The 19709-nt window shown below is 40.3% G+C and overlaps 1 protein-coding gene across 4 annotated transcripts in view; it reads left to right on the forward strand.

The window, feature by feature from the left end:
• VEGFD (vascular endothelial growth factor D) overlaps window positions 1-19709 on the forward strand; it is a 78932-nt gene that overhangs the window by 37012 nt on the left and 22211 nt on the right. Inside the window, exons 1-2 of one of the 4 annotated variants that reach the window (XM_074858736.1) lie at window positions 10531-11068; window positions 11851-11987. The exons of 2 other annotated variants lie outside the window; for them this stretch is intronic. In XM_074858736.1, coding sequence (XP_074714837.1) covers window positions 11940-11987 — 48 coding nt within the window. In that variant the 5' untranslated portion in view covers window positions 10531-11068; window positions 11851-11939. Of the gene's footprint in view, window positions 1-10529; window positions 11069-11850; window positions 11988-19709 lie in introns of those variants that run through there. One more of the 4 variants, XM_074858735.1, reaches the window with a different exon arrangement.

Below are 19709 nucleotides of genomic sequence, written 5' to 3' on the forward strand. Positions count from 1 at the left end.
TTCCATAATGCTTGTGCTTTTATTAAATGGTCAAATTTTTCTTAATTTCCATCATGCACATCAATCCCTCAACCTCTGCATTAATTGCAAAGTTGGAATTGGAAAGGGGACCTTTCCATTGACATCAGCAGGAACAATTTCACCTGGATTTATAATTCTTTTTAAATCTCTTTTGCAAGTCTAAAATTTTAACTAGCCCAGAATAAAGTTCTTTTTCCCAAAATATGACAATAGCACAACAATAATAGGCCTGTAGTTACACTTAGTGTGATAATTCTTCTCCAGATGAGTTTGTATTGTGTATTGCCTACTTTTCCAGCCTTGGGGATCATCAGTGAGACTGTAATGGGGAGACAGAGTTTCTCTTTGAGGAAGCAAAGTAGTCACCCTAAGTCACTATGAGTCTTGATGAATCTTCATCATGGTGGGATCCTCTCATCCTTTCTCTGTCTCATCTGATCTTTTGCTGTGTTCTGCTTCCTCTTTATTGTATTCAGAACAATGGTCAGTGGGGTGGTATGGATGCCAGAGAAGTAGTCTTAACGTGGAGTCCAGCTTGGTGGAAAGATTCATCAGTAATTATCTGTTGAAATGTGTTTACTGTATTTGCTTTGGTCCCTCAATAGCAGAAGAAATTTAAATCAGGGAAGTCAATGTTGCTTGCATCAAAGGTCACAGAAGATGCAGATCTGCACATACCATTCCTAATAGCATACATTTTGTAAGCCTTAGGTAGTCCCTTGGACAATTTGCATAATGTTGAATAAAAGAGGGACAGGCCCTCTCCCTGAGGTCAAGAGACTTATGTCCAGATTGCTTCAGGCCAGCCTGCCAGGCTACTATTTATGAGCAGGTTGGATGAATCTGGGCTATGTAGTATTTGGCCTGGCATCTCCTCTAAGCTCCATGTGATGTTTCTGTGGCTTTAAGTCATAATTATCCCTTTTTATTACTTTTTAACCATCATTATCCTTAATGACTTAATTATTAGATCATAATTATGTATGTACCATGCCTTGGGGCATGGCAGGAAGACACTTGTGCATGTTTGAAGATGCAAAGCCTGCTTGAAGACTGTTGTAAAGCTCTGTGTGAGGGGAATCAGGGAATCCCCTTGCTACAGTCTTATTCATTGATAAAGAGATCTCTGGAGTGAACTATTGCCAGAACCATACCTGGGTGTTGTCTTGGCGTGAGCTAATGAGAGTGGTCCAAATTAGCGCCAAGGAGCAAAGTAAGCATGAATTAGGGCGGAGGAACAGAGATCCAATACTCAGAACTCTCTGTCTCTTTTATATTTAACAATCTAGAGGCATCTTCACTTTCCAATCAATCCTGAAAAAATTGATTAAAGTCTGCTTATTGGATTAAAATATGCTTTTTAGTGTCTTTTATAGAGCATTGATAATTATTTTTTGAATATTTTACTACATCTCCAGCTCTTTAAGATTTGGTACCTGTCAGATAAGGACTTTTCCTGAAGAGCTTTCTGTCAAAGTGAAGGCATCACAAAAGTGAAAGTTGAAGATTTAGGTAGAGCTGATGGGGTTTTTTTCAGTGTTTTAAAACTTGTTCAAAATTTTATATTAAGTTAACTACCATTTTCTAATATGTCACAGCAGTGATACATTCCTAGAAGTTTTTTAGCTAGTTAAGTTTTCATTTCCTTTCGACTCATGTCTGCCTGTTTTCTTTGGGTTTTTTTTTTTTTTTTTTCATTTCTTGCTTTTAATAAGTAAATGTTATTTCAGAATCTAAATAGTGCTCACTTTTTGTATTAGAAATTCTTCTACCAAATTTCTCCTCTGCATTTAAAGATTAACCCAGCAGTTGATATGAACTTAAGAATATCTCATTATTTTACTTGGTTCTTGTCCTTTCCCTTTTCTTTTAAAAGACATAGATTTGCTTGTCGTTCCCTGACTGCCCTCCTGAACCTAGAGGATTTTTTTACTAATACCCTGGCCAGAAGGCAGTGCTAGAGGCTTAAGTTCATGGTGTATTCATTGAATACTACCAGCAGAGTAATTCCCAGATGGATGAGGAGGTCTCTCAGAGCTGTTGTGACATCATGAAATACTCTGTGTAAAACCTTATGGGTTACACGGCAAAGTTAACTCTTCTACTCTACCATACTACGACTGGTGGGTGATCCATCAGGCTTTCTGTGTCATCTGAGCACAGTTGCAGAATCTGACACTTGGGAGCAGATGTGGAGAACAGCAGGCAGCAGTCTGATCCATAAAAAGATAGGTTTGCATTGGGTGTGAGACCAGCAGGCTCAGAGATGAATGAATGCCAGGGCACTCTCTGAGCTGCTTCAGAACTTCTCCTGTCCTTTGAGAAGACTTGATGGCACCTGGTCTTTTGAACCCCAATGTCTGCAGTGGATGGGCGTTACAGATAAGTAGATTGTTTCACACAGGTGACTGACCAGATGATGATGGATCTGAAGTGTTCATTTGATCTTGGTATGCAGGCAGATAGAGCTGGAGTAGCACTATCAAGTTGGGGATGAAAACTCTTTACAAAAGCCAGTTGGCCAGGTCATCTTTTATTTTGTTTTCAACAGGAAATGCAGTGTGAGGTTGACAAACTGTGTTTATGTTTAAACATTATTGACAGCAATAGAATATAACAGAAAGAGGAAATAGGGTTTCTTGGAAAAGGACAGAAGTGCTTTTGTGTTTTAAGTGTGAAAAAAATCATCCTATTAGAGCTAGGGATGAACTTTGTGATATACATACTTTAGAGTATACATTTATTTCTCTAAACTTCCTCAAGACAGATCAATAATTCTCCCCTGCTGATGTCAGGGAGCTGATTTACCCTTTTACTGACCTAGTGTTTGTGAATGTCAAAGCAGTGAAACCAAATGTAAATAATAAACATTTCATTCCCATACTTTGAGTTGCATGAGATGGGTTTTATTTTCAGATTACTGAGTTGATACTCTAAGGTGTCCTCAAATAGGTGTAAGTCCTGAAATTAACTTTCGGGGACTTGCTGTCATTGTAAACCACCGTGTGCATACTCTCAGGGTGTTCACTGCAAGGTCAATTATGGTGAACCTTGTACATGTTCTCAGACCATCTGTTATATAGGAATATATTGCTCCAAGAATGTTGCTTCAGGGTGCTACAGAAGCCAGCAGGGAAATAGCCTGTAGAAAATAAATATATAAACCCCTCTGTTGTCACCCTCTTGCTGTCATACTTCCCACAATGTGGTTTCAGTTTGCCTAGGATTTGTATCGAAATTAGCTCCCTCTGAACCTCTTCATTTCTACTTCTCTGCCTGTTATCTCTGATCTGTTAGTTGCCTTTATTTGTGAAAATGTCTGTATGGGGAGTGGGAGTCTTAGTTTGGGAGAAATGCTGGGTGAAGGCAATTGTTCCAAGGAATTTTTACTGCTGAAAGTTCCTGCAAAAAGTTGCTTTGTTTTCAGCAAAGATAGGGAGAGGCAGGGAGGGTGAATACAGGTGTCTTTATGTTATCTTGTGTTTCTGGCTTGGCCTTGGAGTTCTTTGCTGGCCTTGAGGGGCAGGATGTTTTCACAGTATACTCTGGCCATACCCACTGGGTCAAGAGTCTGGGACTTGGGCACAGAAATTGTTCCCAGGCGTTGTTTCTGCTTATTTCAAGGCCTCATCTCCCTGACAGAACATCGGAACTAGGAAGCAAGAAGCATCTGAGCCCTGGAACTTGGCCAGGCACTTAAAACTTGAATTATTCTGTACTACTTTTAACTAAGAACTTTCTGGAGTAGACTGGATATGATTAAAATGTTCATAAAAAGGCTAAAGGCTAATTTGTGTTCTAGGTAAATACATTTGGTTGTGAGACTAGTCTTTTCTGTCGTACTGTTATGACAGACAAAGTCATGCCTACACTTCCACTGACTGCTTATGTTGGTGAAGTGTAGCCTGGTGTCTGAAGTGCAAAGATGAAACTAAGCTTTCATTTTCCTCTTCTATCACAAAGCTTGCCTACCTCAAAGAAGTTTTGTGATGGGTTGGATGAAGCTCTCCAGGAGCACCACATCCTGTGGTAAGGACTGCTTTACAATATATCCTTGCATGAATTCATCTTTAACTGATGAGGCCTGTAATGTGTATTTGCTCTTTGACCTCTAAGAATGCAATAGTCACTAGACTAAATGAGTATTTTCTCATCTAACAGCTGTTCTATGCTGCTATTTTCATCATTATATGGCTGTGTCAGATCTCCCTGATGTTTTGTAGCTGCTCTGCTGCCACCATCTACCCTACAGCCAGTTGAATTATATTGCTGCAGGACTCTACAGTACCAGATGAGAAAAAAGGAAATGTTTAAAGTACAAGCTGTGTTGTTGCTCTTCCACATGGAAATATCTAACATCTTGTTCTGTTTGAAGAGTAATTGCCAGCTGGTGCTACCTTGTCCATTGCAGCAGGAGTACAGAAGTGTGTACAGCAGGAACAGATAAGGCTCTTTAACTTGTTTGAGACATTACCAGAGACTGTAAGGTTAAGGATGTTGATATCATCTGCAGTCACATCTTTCTCTTGAGAAATTCTAGGCTTGATGTGCATAATTCAACAAATGTCTATTCAGTTACACAAGCTGGTGCACGCTGCACATACCCTTAAGTCCCAGGGTGATTTAGCAACAGTGCCACGTGTACTGAAGAAAATGAGAACCTATTATAATTTTCTTCTTTACAGGCACCCATGAGTTCATCCATTTTGCTTGCAACTCATTCAGGATTCAGCAGTCTGGATATTCCCTGTGCTTTGCAGTTATACCTCCCTTTCTTAACTGTACAGTAGCAGAGGATGAAGTGTCAGATTGAATGTAGACATTGAACTGTTAATGCTGAATCCACTCTCTTGGCATCTGCCTCTTTCTTGTCCTTAACTGTAAGACCTCTTTTATCTTTCTGTTCAGTTTGCCTCATTTCTCTGTAGAAAGGAGCAAGGACTTACAGAAGTCACAAGTGAAATAAAGGCTTGTGAATGCTATTACATGCCTCTGTAATTAAAGTTTGATTATTGTTCCAGTTGTGCCCTCATTAACGGTTATGTAAACACAGATGGATGTGAAGACAAGCAGACACAGAGCTCCCATTATTGTAGATAAATATGAATTACAGGAATCCAGAGAAAGGTCTCGCTCTCTGGATCAGGGGCTGTGTAGGTTAGGCTCCTTAGAAGTTGGAGTTACACAAACGGATGCAAAGGAAGCACTGAAACCAAAGAAATGCCAATTCCTTCATACTTGGGCTAACTAAAGCTGTCGCTCAGCACAGCAGCCATCCCTACACTGGTTTTCCATCTTTCCAGGCATCAGGGATTACAAATGAGAACTAGAGAAGAGTAACAAGGCAGCTGTGCTCTTCCCAAGGTTGGGGCAGAGCCTTCCAAAGACAGAGCAGTTCAAAGGTGTGTTCATCTCTCAAAAGTTCAACCAAAAATGTTTGTTTGTGATTTTTATCTGCCTTTTGCTGACAGCCCTCCTACTGCTGCATGTCGTTAACCACAGAGTCCCTCCTCTGAGCTGGGCTGCAGCGTGGTGTGGCTGAGAACTCAACCAGTTGGATATTGTCGTTCATATTTGCTAAAGCTAAGAGTTTTCCTGCCCTTCAGCCAAGGGTGTGTTTGTAGCTTGTGTAGACATTCCCTAGTGAACTTTAAGCTAGCTAGATTGAGGAATGGATAGCAGTTTAGCCACCACAGCCTGGAGCGCAGTAGAGGTACAGCACCCAGTTGGGTTGGCCCACTTCTCAGGCAGGTTTTTCAACCTGCCCTCAGCTCTAGGTTTGCTGCAGCAAGTAGCCAATTAGGCTATCTAACTTAAGGGTAGCTAAAGGGTAACCCTAGGAGATGAAGCAGCTTTCTGGCTGTCATGAGAGCTGGCTCTGGAGGTGGCTGGTTGGTACTGCTCCCATCATGCCACTAGCACAGCTTTGGCAGAGTCTTGTCGTGCTCTGAATCTGAGACTCTGCAAATTGGATTTTACATGTTTTTCTAAATTTTATCAGTCCAGGTTAGCACTTAGTGTGATGTTTCAAGCATTCTACTATTTGATAGAAGTTTCTGATGCCAGCAATCATTGTACTAAACATTGTTTTATTGCAAAAATATTTTTAATTTAATAAGTACTTGATAATTGACTTAATAATGTGTACTGAGTGACCTCAAATTGCCATATAATTGCTGTGTCATGAGTGTCATACTAAATCTAAATTAGATTCTTGTTTGCAATATTTGAGATAATTGACCCAATTTTTCTATGTAATTTTCAGAAAACAAAAGTTCCTCTCTGTGTGAATTATTTAGAGGAAATGTACAGATCTGTTCATAGAATCCTCTTACAAATACTTACTTAATGACCTTCTTTGAGAATTATATTATTTCCCTGAACATTGCGCCCTGCTGAAACTTGAAATTATGCGGAGTTCTCAAGAGTGAAGTATCTGGTGAAATACTACTTTACTTGAAGTAAAGGCAATGAGCCACCTTTATTGATCTCCACTTCTAACTTTGCAATCTGAGACTGATCAATTTAATCTGAGTTATTTAAGGCATATCCTCACAAACCTTCCATTATCTGAGTAGTCCTATTGATTTATGACTTACTCTTGTGTTAGAAGGCCTGAAATATCTTCCTTTTGTATTTTGTTACATTTCTCCAAATGAAGATGGCTTTTGAGGTGTTTCCCTTTTACTTTTGTATGGCAAATAGTGACACTAGTCTGGACCTATCTGCGAGTGTAAGTTATTTTCAGATAGCTGAAGGAATTTACTGTCTCACCTGAACAAATTTTAGCTTGAAGAATATGAGTTGTTCAGCACTGTCAAGAAATTCTTCTGTTCCTTGGGTGTGTTTGCATGCAAGAAATGTGTAATCTAAATATGGTAGAATTTTTTGAGTTCTAGTCATCTGTACTGGTCTTTTTTCTCTTTATGTGCTGTGAAGTTCAAGTATAGAACCTGCAGTGCACCATGGTAAGCAGTTCTGGTAAATAAGCTGCACTTGGTCTGCATATTCTATCTTAAAAATCAGTGGAAAGTACCAAGAAAGTATGATTAATCTGTTTTTAGGAATATCTAACAAGTTCTAGGTCTTTTATACGTCCTCTTCCATAACAAAAACAGAGTATGGGAATCAGTGAATTAGGGTTTCTGTGCAAGGTATGTGAGAGTGATATTTTGGAATAGAGACTCATATGCTTAATATGTTATTGAATAAATTATACATAATGTTTGCAGATAAATAGATTTAAACTTCCTTTTATCTGTATTGTTCAACCATGTGAGACATTAGTGTTGATCAATATTTGAAACAGAGTTAACTAAACTATATTTTTAAGTTCTTGGAAAGAGCTGACTCATTGCCACAATATTAATCTATTAACTGCTCACCCAAAGGTGACATAAATTTTTGAATTCTCAGTTCATTACACAATATTTATACTTGTTGATGTCAGTGGAGCTGCTTATTCAGCTACAAAAGTAGAGTCATGTAAACAGACATAAAAACTTTAAGTATTTTTTTATACAGTGCTACATTTTAAAAGAAATACAAATCCGAGCCATGCACAGAACTGAGCAGGTGGTTCTACAATAGTAAACTGAGATAAAACAAGAAACCAGAATGTGAGTATTGTTAACTTGTGTTCATATATTAAATGAAAACATAGGGCATAGTCCTAGGAGGCGTCTGGTCAGACAGCAAGTCTGTTCACTGCTGTTGCAGGCAGCCTGCAATATAATCTCAACACACTTCTGAGTTTTGAGCTCCAATGGTAAAGTATTTAAATTGTTCTCAGTACAGCAGTAGACGGGAAAAATCATAAGAAAGCTGTGGGAGGAGCAGGGCTGAGATGGTGCTGGAGGGAGCACTGATTTGTGTTCTGAATTAGAGGAGAAAGACAAGAGCAATAGGGATGGGGACAGTGGTGCAGATGGTGAAAATGCTGTTTCCCAAAAATCCATCATCAGAGTTGCTCTGCTGTCCTATCAACTGATTTCTCTTGCTTTGCCTTTGCTTTCACTAACAACTTCGAGCTAGATTTAAAGTCCTCTGCAGTTAACAAAAGGGGTTTTTCCTTCTTTGCTAGTCTTCGTGTCTGAATCCTAAGGGAGAGACTAGGGTTTTTTGTCTTCTGCCTGCAGCATGTAATTTGCTCTTGTAAATGAGTCTGATTCAGTGCCTCAGGGTCAGCTCAGTCTTCCTGCCAAAAAGCCCACTGAAGCCAGAGGTGAGTAAACTTTTTTGATGAATGGTTTGCTCTGAGAAAGATGCAAGTTTGGTCTTTCCAAATGTATTTGTAATTAAAAGTTGAATTTGGTAAGTAACAGTGACGAACTAAAACACACACAAAATATTACTGAGGTGTTTCCCTCCAACATTTCCAAAACAAACAACCTTGATTTTCTAGTGCTAGATTGCTAAGAGTCCCTTAAGTACAGTTTGTGGGCCTCGCAAGGGCAGAAAGGCAATCACCACTCTCACTGTGAGGCTGGTGATGTGAGACCCCTTGGGTTTGAACCGCTTTCCTTCTTGATTTAGAGCAGAGACCTGAGCTATGCTCTTGTTCTCTAGAAGCGTGCCTTCCTTGCTGATTTGCAGAACATACTACCACAGGTGCTTTTCACTCTCCCTGCCGAAGCTGTTTTACTTTGTGTAAGCAGTTAAACACTCGCTGGGTTGACAGGAGAAATTCCATAGTTGGTATTTAAAAACCTCAGTGCTGCTTCTGGGCTTTCCCTTGCTTCTGCCAACTTATGAAGTGGAGAGGTGATGCCTGTGAGAAGCACAGAAGCAGTCTGGCTGATGGCCGGAGGGAAGGCTTGCTCCAGGTGCCTGGTCTGGCTGGTGAAATTTTGCACCAGCCCTGCCAGGGGAACAGAGCAGCTCGTCCCTGAATGGTGCTGGAGACAGGCTGTATAAATATCCCACTCACCAGGCTTTAGGGCACGAGGGCATGAATTGCTTCTTGCCTGTTTTGTGAATCTGGGTGTGTTTCAGATAATGATTCCATAAATGAGAGATATTGAAGGCCAGGCACCCCCTCCAGTTATCTACAGGTCAATAGAAAGTTATTATCATGCAGTCCTGAGACTATAGTAGTTATTTTTTGTTTGATCCCTTATGCTGAAGCAGTGCATCCAAGGCTATGGCATATTCATTTATTTTAGCAGACTTTCAGCTCCTGCAAGGAGATGGATATTAGTATCAGAAGGGAAATGGAGACATTAAATGAGATCAAGGTGACTGTACATAAGCATTAGATAACATGTTAATTTAAAATGATGAATGGAATAGTTAAAGTATTTTAATGGTAAACTACAGTACAGACACAGAATATCCCTTGTAGCACGGGGCCTGTGAAACTGTGAATATCGCTGGCAGCCTGGGTGCAGGGAAGGTACGAGGGAGAGAAGCAGGTACACAGAGAGGGGAGCTTTTTCACACCCAATTCAAAGAGGTGAAATTCCTGCTATCCTTGTATGAACCAGTGTGGGCTGGGTGGGGGAGGAATCAAAAAGAGAAATAGATTGCTTTCACAAAACAAGTGGCAAAAGACAAAGCTAAAAAATAATATACATATGTTTTTAAAACATGACTCAGTTAACTGACAACAGCTGGAAAGACTGGATTCAAATAATTTTCTCTCCAATGTTTGTTTGTGATGAAGACTTAAGAAGAAATTATGCAAGCTAATCATAGTTACAGAAGCATGACTTGTATTTAAGAGAGCTACTGCTTGGACATCAGAGGTAGGAGACCAGTGCTCTGAAATGTTACTTACGTGACTGTTTCAGGTTAACACCTGTGGAGTCTGATTCTGCAAGCCCTAAGCCATGTGAGAGTGGAACTAGTCTCCTGAACACAACATATCATATGAGTACAGCAATATAGATTCAACATGCATAATTATCAGAGTCTCTGACTGTGTTATAATTTTAAATATTAGATCTCCATTTTGGTTTTAAACTGTCAAATATACAGAGAAAATGCATGCACATCTTGCAGCAGAAATAATAATTGTGTTTTGCTGCAATAAAAATAGATTTTATCCTTTTATATCTGTAGCTTCATGAGCTTTCATTTAAAAAATCAAAATCTTGTTTGTCATCAAAAACAGTTTATAACTTTCCTTTTAAAATCTATTCAGAAAACCCTATGCCACATAAGATAGAACACATTAAAGAAAAGTCAGTCTTTCCCTTTTCTTTCCCTCCCTCTCTTTTTTTTAAAGAAGTAACTTAAAATATGTGTGCTGTGTAAGAACGTGTGCTGAAGTTTCATGTTTCAGGTAATCTTCTTTAAAATAATGGGAGTCTAGATTGCATCAGTTAGTTTAAAAACTGCTATGCTATTGGTAGGGACAAAATGGGATTAGAGCCAAAATTTGACTGTGTTACTGCCAAAGTCTGTATCAGATTTAAGACACATGCTTCTGCAAGCTTCCATGAAGGTTGTGAAAAAAGTTTTAATACCGAGTTGGATTACAGCTCTCGAGCTCAAACATTGGCCATTACACTACCATCTTAAAAGCCTGCTGTAACACGGAACACAGAATAGAGCAGATTTCTTACATTTTCTGGACCACAGATGGATTTTGAATGCCGCTTTGTTTCTTGATGGAAGATATATTAGCTGCATTAACTGGAATCCAAACCTAATCACTTGTAAGTGCGTATGTGTATACAAACAGTTATATATCTATTTAAACCCTTATCATGATTTTCTTTCAAGTGTATCTAAAATCTGCTCTAAGAAATGACATTCTCTAGATGAACTTGCAATTGTTTTGAGCAGTAAAGAGCCAGATATTTACTCTCGGATGTTGGAATCCTTTGTGAGTTTATAACAGAAATTCTGGAAGCTTTTCTTTTATGTACTGGTGATAGAGAAATGAATTTTGAAAGAGACGCCTCTAGCTGTATGACGACTGCATAGTAACCTGTGGATTTTAAACATCAGAATGTACAAACCGTGGGCAACTGTGAATATTTTCATAGTTTCTTTTCTACATCTGCTGCAAGGATCTGACTATGAGAATGGATCTGTGAAGGTAGGTGATTTTTATTTACTGTCATTCTTAATAATCCAAATTGCCAGAATTACAAACATTTAACATGCAAGGTGGTGGTCTTTTTGCTGTTTTGGTGCTTGGGGTTTTTTTTGTGATGATTTAGTTACACAGATGTTTAGCAGCCATAGAGGAAAGAGAATCTAGAAAGAAATATTTTATGTCTTTTTACTAGTTGTTATTATTAAGTACTTGTTGTATACTTTGTTCTTAAGTTAAACTTTTAGTGTCAGTCATGCAAGGTATAAAGCAAAATCTAAACAAAAATGCAAGTCACAGCATTTAGAATACTTGTTAAATACACTTTTTAAATTCAGGTATTTATAATTGCAGGAATTAGTATCCTGGTACTGAAAATTTTCATCTAAAAACACGTGTTCATCAGTTGTTCACTTATTTGCCAGAAATCAGAGAAACATTTTTCTTTTGTTTTATTGGGACATGTTATCCGGGACTTTAAATTAAGCAGCAACTAGTAATAATAGAGTACATTGCCTGGGAATTAGCCTTTCTTCTGAATATAATACATGCAACAAAATTTAAGCTGAAGCCTCACCTTGAGAGTAGGATTTTTCAGGTCTGACTTTCTGAGACACTGTGAGAACATCCAGGACGATCATTTAGAAAAATCAGAACAAAAGCTGGAACAAGTTTCTACATGTGCAATGTGTCCAAAAATGATTAATTCAGTGTGTGGTCCAGAACAAATTATTTGTTTTTCACTAACAGACCAAAACAAGCTAATACTTTTGTTTTCACTCCAGAAAACCTCCTGCTTGCAAGCGATGGCCACACACTACTCTGTGAACTGCACTGCATGCTGACCTGTGTTTTAGAAAAGAAATGCTAAGTTATGTGCTTAATTGCAGACTGCTGTTGCCAGCACAACAAGTTAGAAGTGGTGAGCGATGTGTGCCTCAGGATGACTAATGACCAACCCCTTTGCCTGCTCACCATTCACAGGCTTTTAATTTACAACCTCAGCAATAAGTTCTTTGAAGGCATTAGGACCAGACTAATCAGTCTTGTATACATTACCTTTATGCACTGCATGACAAATCACTGGTTTCTTACATGTAGGAATCACTATTTAAACCAGAAAGCACTTTCTAATATGGAATACTAATCATTGTATAATTGGCAGTGATGATAATCCTCACGTGGGTCACAAGTTTATTCAGCATAATAGTAACCCACTAGTTAGTCCTTTAATTAAATTTTGAAACCATATCCACTTTGCCTAGAATAAATGCAAGAGCTCTTCTTGTTAATTTAAAATGGTTTATAGTTTATTCACTGTGATAGGATTGTCCATCTAACATATGTACATCTCTAATTGCTTTCATTGAAACTTGGCTACCGCTCTCAAGCAGCCAGGTTAGCCACGGGCTACTGTATATAATAACAAATCACTGTTAGATTATCCTAAAGGTATCACGTAGCTCACACTAAAAAGGGCTGTGTTTCACATGCATTGGCTGCTGATTGCCACAAGGAAATTACTAGTTTTCCGCTTGTTCTGGCTCTTTTTTGTGCAGACAGAGATTTTTGGCTAAGCTGTTGATTATTTTTCTTTTAATGTTTTACATAGTATGTTAGATTTCTGGGTTGTTTTAGCATGTATGACCTGTGGGCTTTTGTGTGTGTATGTATGTGGATATAGCCCACAAAAAGTCTTTCATGTTACAGTGTTTAATGGTACACAGGGTTATGCCTGTTCTTACCAATTGCACCTCAAATTGAATTTGCAGATCACAAAAATGATGTATTGCATTCACCTGCCATACCTTATTTTTTAAAAGTTCTTTAAAATTAATGGCAGTATTGCCTGGATAAAACCTTCCAGGTCAGGATGCAGGTCATATGCAATTAATGAGACCCAAGAAGGGTTAACCACGAGCAACCTGCTCTCCCCCCCATTATATGAGTTCAAGTAGCTGAGCTCTGCCCAGGACACCTGAAGTTTTAAACCTGTTGATGGTTTAAACCATCAGATGGTGTCAGTGTGGTATCATGAGATAGAGTTTTGGGGACGCTGAGGATGTAAATACTCTCTTATCCCCCTTTCACAAATATCCTAATGAATGCCGTGAATGTTAAAAAGCTTATGTACAAGCTGCTGTGATTCAACAAGTATCTCTGTTGGGCTTGGCTTTTCCCAAGCCTTCAGAAACACCATCCTCTTCTGGGTACAGGAGTCCCTTTTCCCCCCGTGTGCACCCCTGCCTGTCAGGTCCAGCTCCTCCTTCCTCTCTCCATTTCTGGCCTGTTCCCATCCCAGCATTTGATCATGTTCCCTCACCTCCAGGACTTAGGGTCTCGGTTTCCCTGCTGGGCTCCAGTTCATGCTCTCTGTGTGCCACCCTCCTTCCTCCTGGCTTCCTCCTGGGTGGGGTTGTCTTGCTTCTCTCTCAGACCCTCAGGAGGTCTGTCCAAGTTCCTCAGAGACAGCCCTACCAGACCCTTTTGCTTTCCAGTCATGTCTGACCAGGGTCACCCCTTCCCTCCCCTATCACTATCTTCTTGCTTTTTCTCTGTGACCACAACTTCCCAGCTTTCCTTTTCCTGAGTCCAGTTTCTAGTTCTGGTCTCCCCAGATGCTCTCAGCCTCCTTGGCCAGGTCTTGCCCTCTTTCATCAGCTCTCATCTCCTTCCCCTTCCACAGGCAAACCTGGCAGCTTCCCTTCCCTGGTTGCCTGACCCCTGTGACCTGAGGGAAAGAAGGGGCAGGTCCTCTGCTCTCAGCCCCATGGGCTGGACCTGTGGTGGTCTGTATCCATGTCCTGCTCCACTCGTGAATGGAGTGGGGTCAACACGGGCCCCATATGCTGAGCGTCTAGCTGCTAAATCCTGGCAGGTCTCTGCTGTTGCTCTCGGAGGTTTTTACATTTGGGTGGATTTCTGCAGAGATAGCAGTAGACACATCTGGGCCAACAAAGGTTCCTCAGGTGTCAAAACTTCATATCTGTGATCCACAGTGGGGAAACACCAGACATTTGCAAAGATGAGATTGCCAGAAAATGTTTTTGTGCAGATAAAGGAGCTTCATCCTCAACTGCAGTCAAACCTTTTTGACAGAGAAAGAAAAAAAATTATTAAAATCATTTTGAGGCAGACATCCGGCATGGAAAGTTTCAGCCTGAACATCTAATGTCTGGCAGTGTTATAAACAACTGGAAAACAGTTTCATGATGGGAAGCGGTGGGCAGCCTCAGGCTGCGAGAGCGCGGCTGCACAGGTGTCAGGCAAGGCTCCTTTGCTGAACTCACATCAATGCTGGCAGCAAGCCCTCTGCCTCACACACCAGTTGCATGGTTCAGCATGCCAGCCTGACATACAAAGTCCTCACTGAACAATTAAATTTCCACATGGGTTTTCTGAAGACTAAGCATTTTTTTTTTTTTTTTTTTCATCAGGAAATGCTTTAAAAATTCCTTGTTGAAGTTTTGTCCTGACAGTCTCTTACGTTTTGGAACCCCTCAGCTAGGGAACCGCAAACTTCACTGTTTCTTTTCCTGTCTCTCCCCCACACATTTTTCCTCTCCTAGAGCAACGACAGACATAGGCTACTTTTTCCAGAATTTTAAAATTAGATGCGAAGAGCTATGTCCTATATTCATAAAAGCTGAGGTGAACTTTTTGCCAAGAAAAGCCAATGATCTGTCAGAGCTGCTTCTGCCTTCCAACACTAAAACTGCCTCTCTGATGAGGTTGCAACGTCTTGATCTCTGAGAATTTGAGTCTCATTGCTCCCTGCCCTACTCTGCCCCTTACGTTATTAATGAAGTGTTAAGGGGAAGGCAACAGAAAGGGATAACTGGTAATGCCCAAGTTATAACAGGTTCACAACCTTGTCTTTTTGCAGAGGTCTTCTCCCCATGGTGAACCCTCCTTTGGTTCATTAGAGAGAAACCCACAGCTGATAGGCCTGAGGAGTATCACTGAACTAGAAATCTGCTTTCTGATCAGAAGACTGAGGCATTAGATATGCTTAGCCCAGGAGGTAAACATGGCTGCTCTCTGTGACATGCACTCCTTTTCCACAGTTAACCTTTTTCACTCTGCACTAAACATCCATACAGCCTTGAGTGGACATTTTTGCTTTAACAGCTCTTAGATTCAGCAATCTTGTATTGCCACTGTGAGCTGGACAGACGTGAAAGCCACTTTTCAAAGACAGCTGGTACACAGTCCTTGTTTGCTGGTGAGAGTGAAACAGCACTTCCTCACGATCCTCAGGCCCCGGACCACCTAAGTGGAGAATGCCTTGCCCTTGGGAAGGCATGGAAATACTGGCGAGCCATCATACCATGAGCGGAAGGAATCGGGAAGCTCTTTGCTTCTCTCTCTTCCTAGAGCCAGCTACAGTCTGTCTGTCTGTACAACCAAACAGAGCTCTGCAAAGAAACCTGAGCAGCATAGCTGGACGTAAGATTTTGTCTCTGTTATTACCACTGACACGGTTTTTCAGATAGATCTACACAGCTCTCTAATAACTGCTTGCAAATGTTGCTCAGTTTCTAGAAAAGACAGATTCTAACAAATTGTCTATCTCAGGGGTTATCTTCCTCAAAGGCAACAATTTCTCTCTTCAAAATAGGCTTTTTATCCTCACATCCAGATTCCTTTCGAAGTTAGCAAACTTTTTAAAATAAGGATTATGAAATTGTGGTTTTCAGAAGTATTTTATTATCCCAGCTTTGTCACTGCTGCTTTTGATTCTCTGTGATTACCATCTCTGATAGGCACGATGAGTCAAAAATGTGTGAAAATGTACGAAAATGTACTTGCTGCATTCCTGCAGAAATTGTTTGTGCTTTCCCTTCAGGAGTGGGAAGCTATCAGGGAGGTTGTGAGAAAAGCCAATTTGTTCTGACTTATCTGTTACTGCCTTGACAAGGTACAGTGAAGGATAAGAGAACAATTCTGTATTGTTGCCATGCCACAAGGCACCCATCCTTGGCTCTTATCAATTTGGAAAGGGAACTACTAACACACTGCTACTTTATCAAGAGCAGTTCCCACTTGTGAGAAATAGCAAAAAAATTCCTCACAGCTGCTGTTCCAGTTCAGTCCATCTCAGCTAGGATTGTAATGTCTGAGGATTGAGCAGAGCTCTGAAAAGTCCATCAGGCTGTTTAGATTAATCAGATGCAGCATTTGAGAAATTCATTCTAATAGTCAGCTGTTTGAAATGAAGACAGTGCTAATTAAACTTTGACATCAGTTGCGGCTCACATCTGAAACTGTGAAACCAAGGGGAAGCAGGAAGGCAGGTTCAGAGGGCAGTGGAGCAACTTTCTGTTAATTTGTGGTCACAAGGCAACCAAAACAAGCAATCAGCTCAGGCTCAGTGAGTGCTGCTTGTCTCTGTTTTCTGCAGCCTGCTTGTGCTTTCTCCCTCACAGGCATTCATGTTGTTTCTAACCACTGATGTGGTGGTATTGATGCAGGCTCCCACAGGAGGCAAACAGAGAAATAGTCTGCTTGAAAATGGAAAAAGCTCTGGTGCAAACTCTGGCTTGTGAGACCTCTGCTGTTATGTCTGCAAATTTTGTTCTGATCAATACTGTCCCTACTCCAGACTAGATCTGAGTACGGTTTGCTTGTGTCTTATCTCCTGCAGACACTGTATTTGTATTTGGAAAAAATAAATAAAGTGTAGTTGTTGTAGGTGATAACTCATTTATTCTTATTCACATTAAAAACCTTCTACAGTAGCTTTTATAGTTATCCCTAAGTGATGGGGATCTGTGTTTCTTTTAGACGTTTCTCTCAGGGCACGTAAGTCCAGTTACAAAACTGGCCATTGCTGTTTCTTGTGCTTGGCTTTGAGAAGTAGTCCCAAAATGACTGTATTGCTCAGCTGTGCTGGGGGGGAAAAATGACCTGAGATATTTAGCTTCAGGGAGGTAAGTTTGATATGATATCTTTCCTACAGAAATCCTTATTCTTTAGGAATTCCTTATTCCTCCCACTATGTGCCGGTCCCTTATCTACTTCTCCATCTGCTCCCTACCTCCCCAGCATGTTTTGCAAACCTTCACAATTCTTGTTGGGATTTGAGGAATGAAGACAAAATGCTGTGTGCCCCCACTACAGTTGGAGAGACCCCATTTGCCCATGGGAAGACCAAGCAGAATTTGCTCTTTTTTTGATGTCCTCGTGAAAGAGCTATGTATGGGCTTTATCCATGATTAGCAGAACAATTGAGCAGGGTATTTTAGTTTGCTCACATTAAGAAAAATTCAGCTTCCTGAAGGACATCTGCAATTTTTTTCCATTTTCCCCCCAAATGTGACTTAAAGTGTGTGACCACTCAGCTAGCAGTAGAATGCTGTCTAGGATCCTTGCTGCTTCAGTGGAGTCATACCAAGTATGACGGACGTGCAGTTGAACACATGGGATTTGGCAATCCAATGTGGGTGCCAGATGGGTTTGGAGAGGGGTGGCTGCTCTCTTTATTATCAAGATGCTAGGATGGCTTTGTCTGAGCCATGCTTTCAGATGACTAGCATGCTGGGTTAGTTTTGAGAATTCATTGTTACCTATGGCAGCGTGGTCACTACTTGCACGCAGTTGGGGAGGGAATTCTATTTGAGTCAGGTTGGATTGCAAAAAAGTTGCATCAAGTTACTGTATCATATGTCACGTTACATGTAGAGAATGTGCCATACAAACAGGCAAAACTTTTCACTTTAATTAGCAATGTGACTCAGAAACCACGTAATGATACTTTCCTGAACTGCTAGGGAAATATTACTTAAGAAAAATTACAATTCCAGGAAAATGTGTGCATGTGATTGGGGTAACATAAGTTCATTCAGTATTGGCAATGGCTTTGCTTGTGAAGTGACATTTTGAAACCCGGCTGTCCAATTGGCTAGTCACATTTCCAAAACATTTATTAAAGTGTCTTGGGGCAAACCCAGAAACCAGTGAAAGCACTAACCGAAGGAACCTTCATCACATTAAAAAATATTTTCAAGTATTAAAAGAATACACATTCATCTGATTTCATTCAGGTCTCTGCTTCTGAGCCATTCCAAAATCACGATCCAAACCCCACTGACTTCCAGAGAATGGACAAATATCAAAAGAAAGTGACTACAGTGTGGACAAGCTCTTTGTAAACACATATAATATGATATTTTTGACATGTGTACCCTGTCACAGTGTTAGACCAGCACATAACATTGTGTATGATGAAGTGCTACGTAATGCTTCTAGCTGTGCTCTGTATTGAGCATCACGGCTGCCTGAACAGACTGCAGCAATGCCAGATGATATGAACAAGCATACAAGTAGAGGCTCAGAAATTGTACTGTAAGACTCCCAAAGCTGCCAGTAGCATTTGGGACATATCAATGAGTTAGCACCCTGGACATTTATGACAATCCATCTGACAATCCATCTGTGTCCTTTCACTGACCAAGCAAATATAATTTGCATGATCATTGTAAGAGGGACCTAAAGGTAAACTCTCAATATGTAGATGACTAAGCTTGAACAGGAAGAAACTCCATACCATAGCAGACCTACTCTTTTCTTCCATCTCCCCATCCGACTTTTCCATCACTGATGACAAAATGATGCGTAGTGAATGTTTCTACCTTCAAAAGTCACACTTCAGCTGTTGTGAGGATATTTCCCATGAGAGACAAAAGACCTGGCTGTGGGAAGAAATATTTGTTTAAGGAGAGTTGTAGTTGATTCTCAAAGTGTTTGGTGGGTGGAAAAAAACCTCCCTAATTTTGGTGTAAAGATCTAGCTGGCTAGAAGTATATAATTGTGAGAGGAATTTTGATAACATCAGTTTCTGATTGCTTTGGACATGAAAAAGAATATGAAATACTCTGAAGTTCATGCTTTCACAAAATCATGTACAATTCTGATGTTTTCAGTTCTTTGAATATTTCTGTTCATTCAGATCAAGAACACAGCAACCAAAATATCTCATCTCTGAGACTTTTGATAATGTAAGCATGCTACTAAAATGCAAGTCTGATTTGTTTGCTAGCAACACAAAAGATCTATTCTAGTTCAAAAGGCCATTCAAAATATGACAGCTGTTCTTTTGAAGCCATAGGGTACCTAATATGATTTAGTTGTGAAAACATATCCTCTTCAGCTAAAGTAGAAGCTGTTTTTTCACCACCTTGACCACTAAGTTTAGGAAACAGGTAATTAAGTCTCCTGTCTTCACTGGAAGTAAGGCTGGAGCCCAAGGAGACAGACTCACGAGGATGGGAGTCTGGAGGGAACTTTTTACCACACTGAACATCAAAGTGGAGCAGTCTAGAAGTTGCTTCTCCTCCAGTTTTGGATCTTGGTCAGATGATGTACTGACCAGGTTTTAGCAAAAGAGGCCCTCAAACATCACATCTGTATCAGTGGGAAATGTGACAGTCTCAGATAAACGTCTCCCTGTCAAGCCCCATGCCCCCTCATACAACACCTGGTCAAACTATTATTTTTACCATTTCACATTCCTCCCAAACCCACATGTAACATAACTGTCAGTCCTTCTTTCTGTGCTCTGGCAATTCTCCACTGCTATTCTTACAGGACAGTGCTCTATGCAGTTTCTCTTTCAGCAGCCGTGACACATAGGACTTCAGGA

This window comes from Strix uralensis, chromosome 2 (assembly GCF_047716275.1).
Source record: "Strix uralensis isolate ZFMK-TIS-50842 chromosome 2, bStrUra1, whole genome shotgun sequence".
Classification (NCBI taxonomy): Eukaryota; Metazoa; Chordata; class Aves; order Strigiformes; family Strigidae; genus Strix; species Strix uralensis.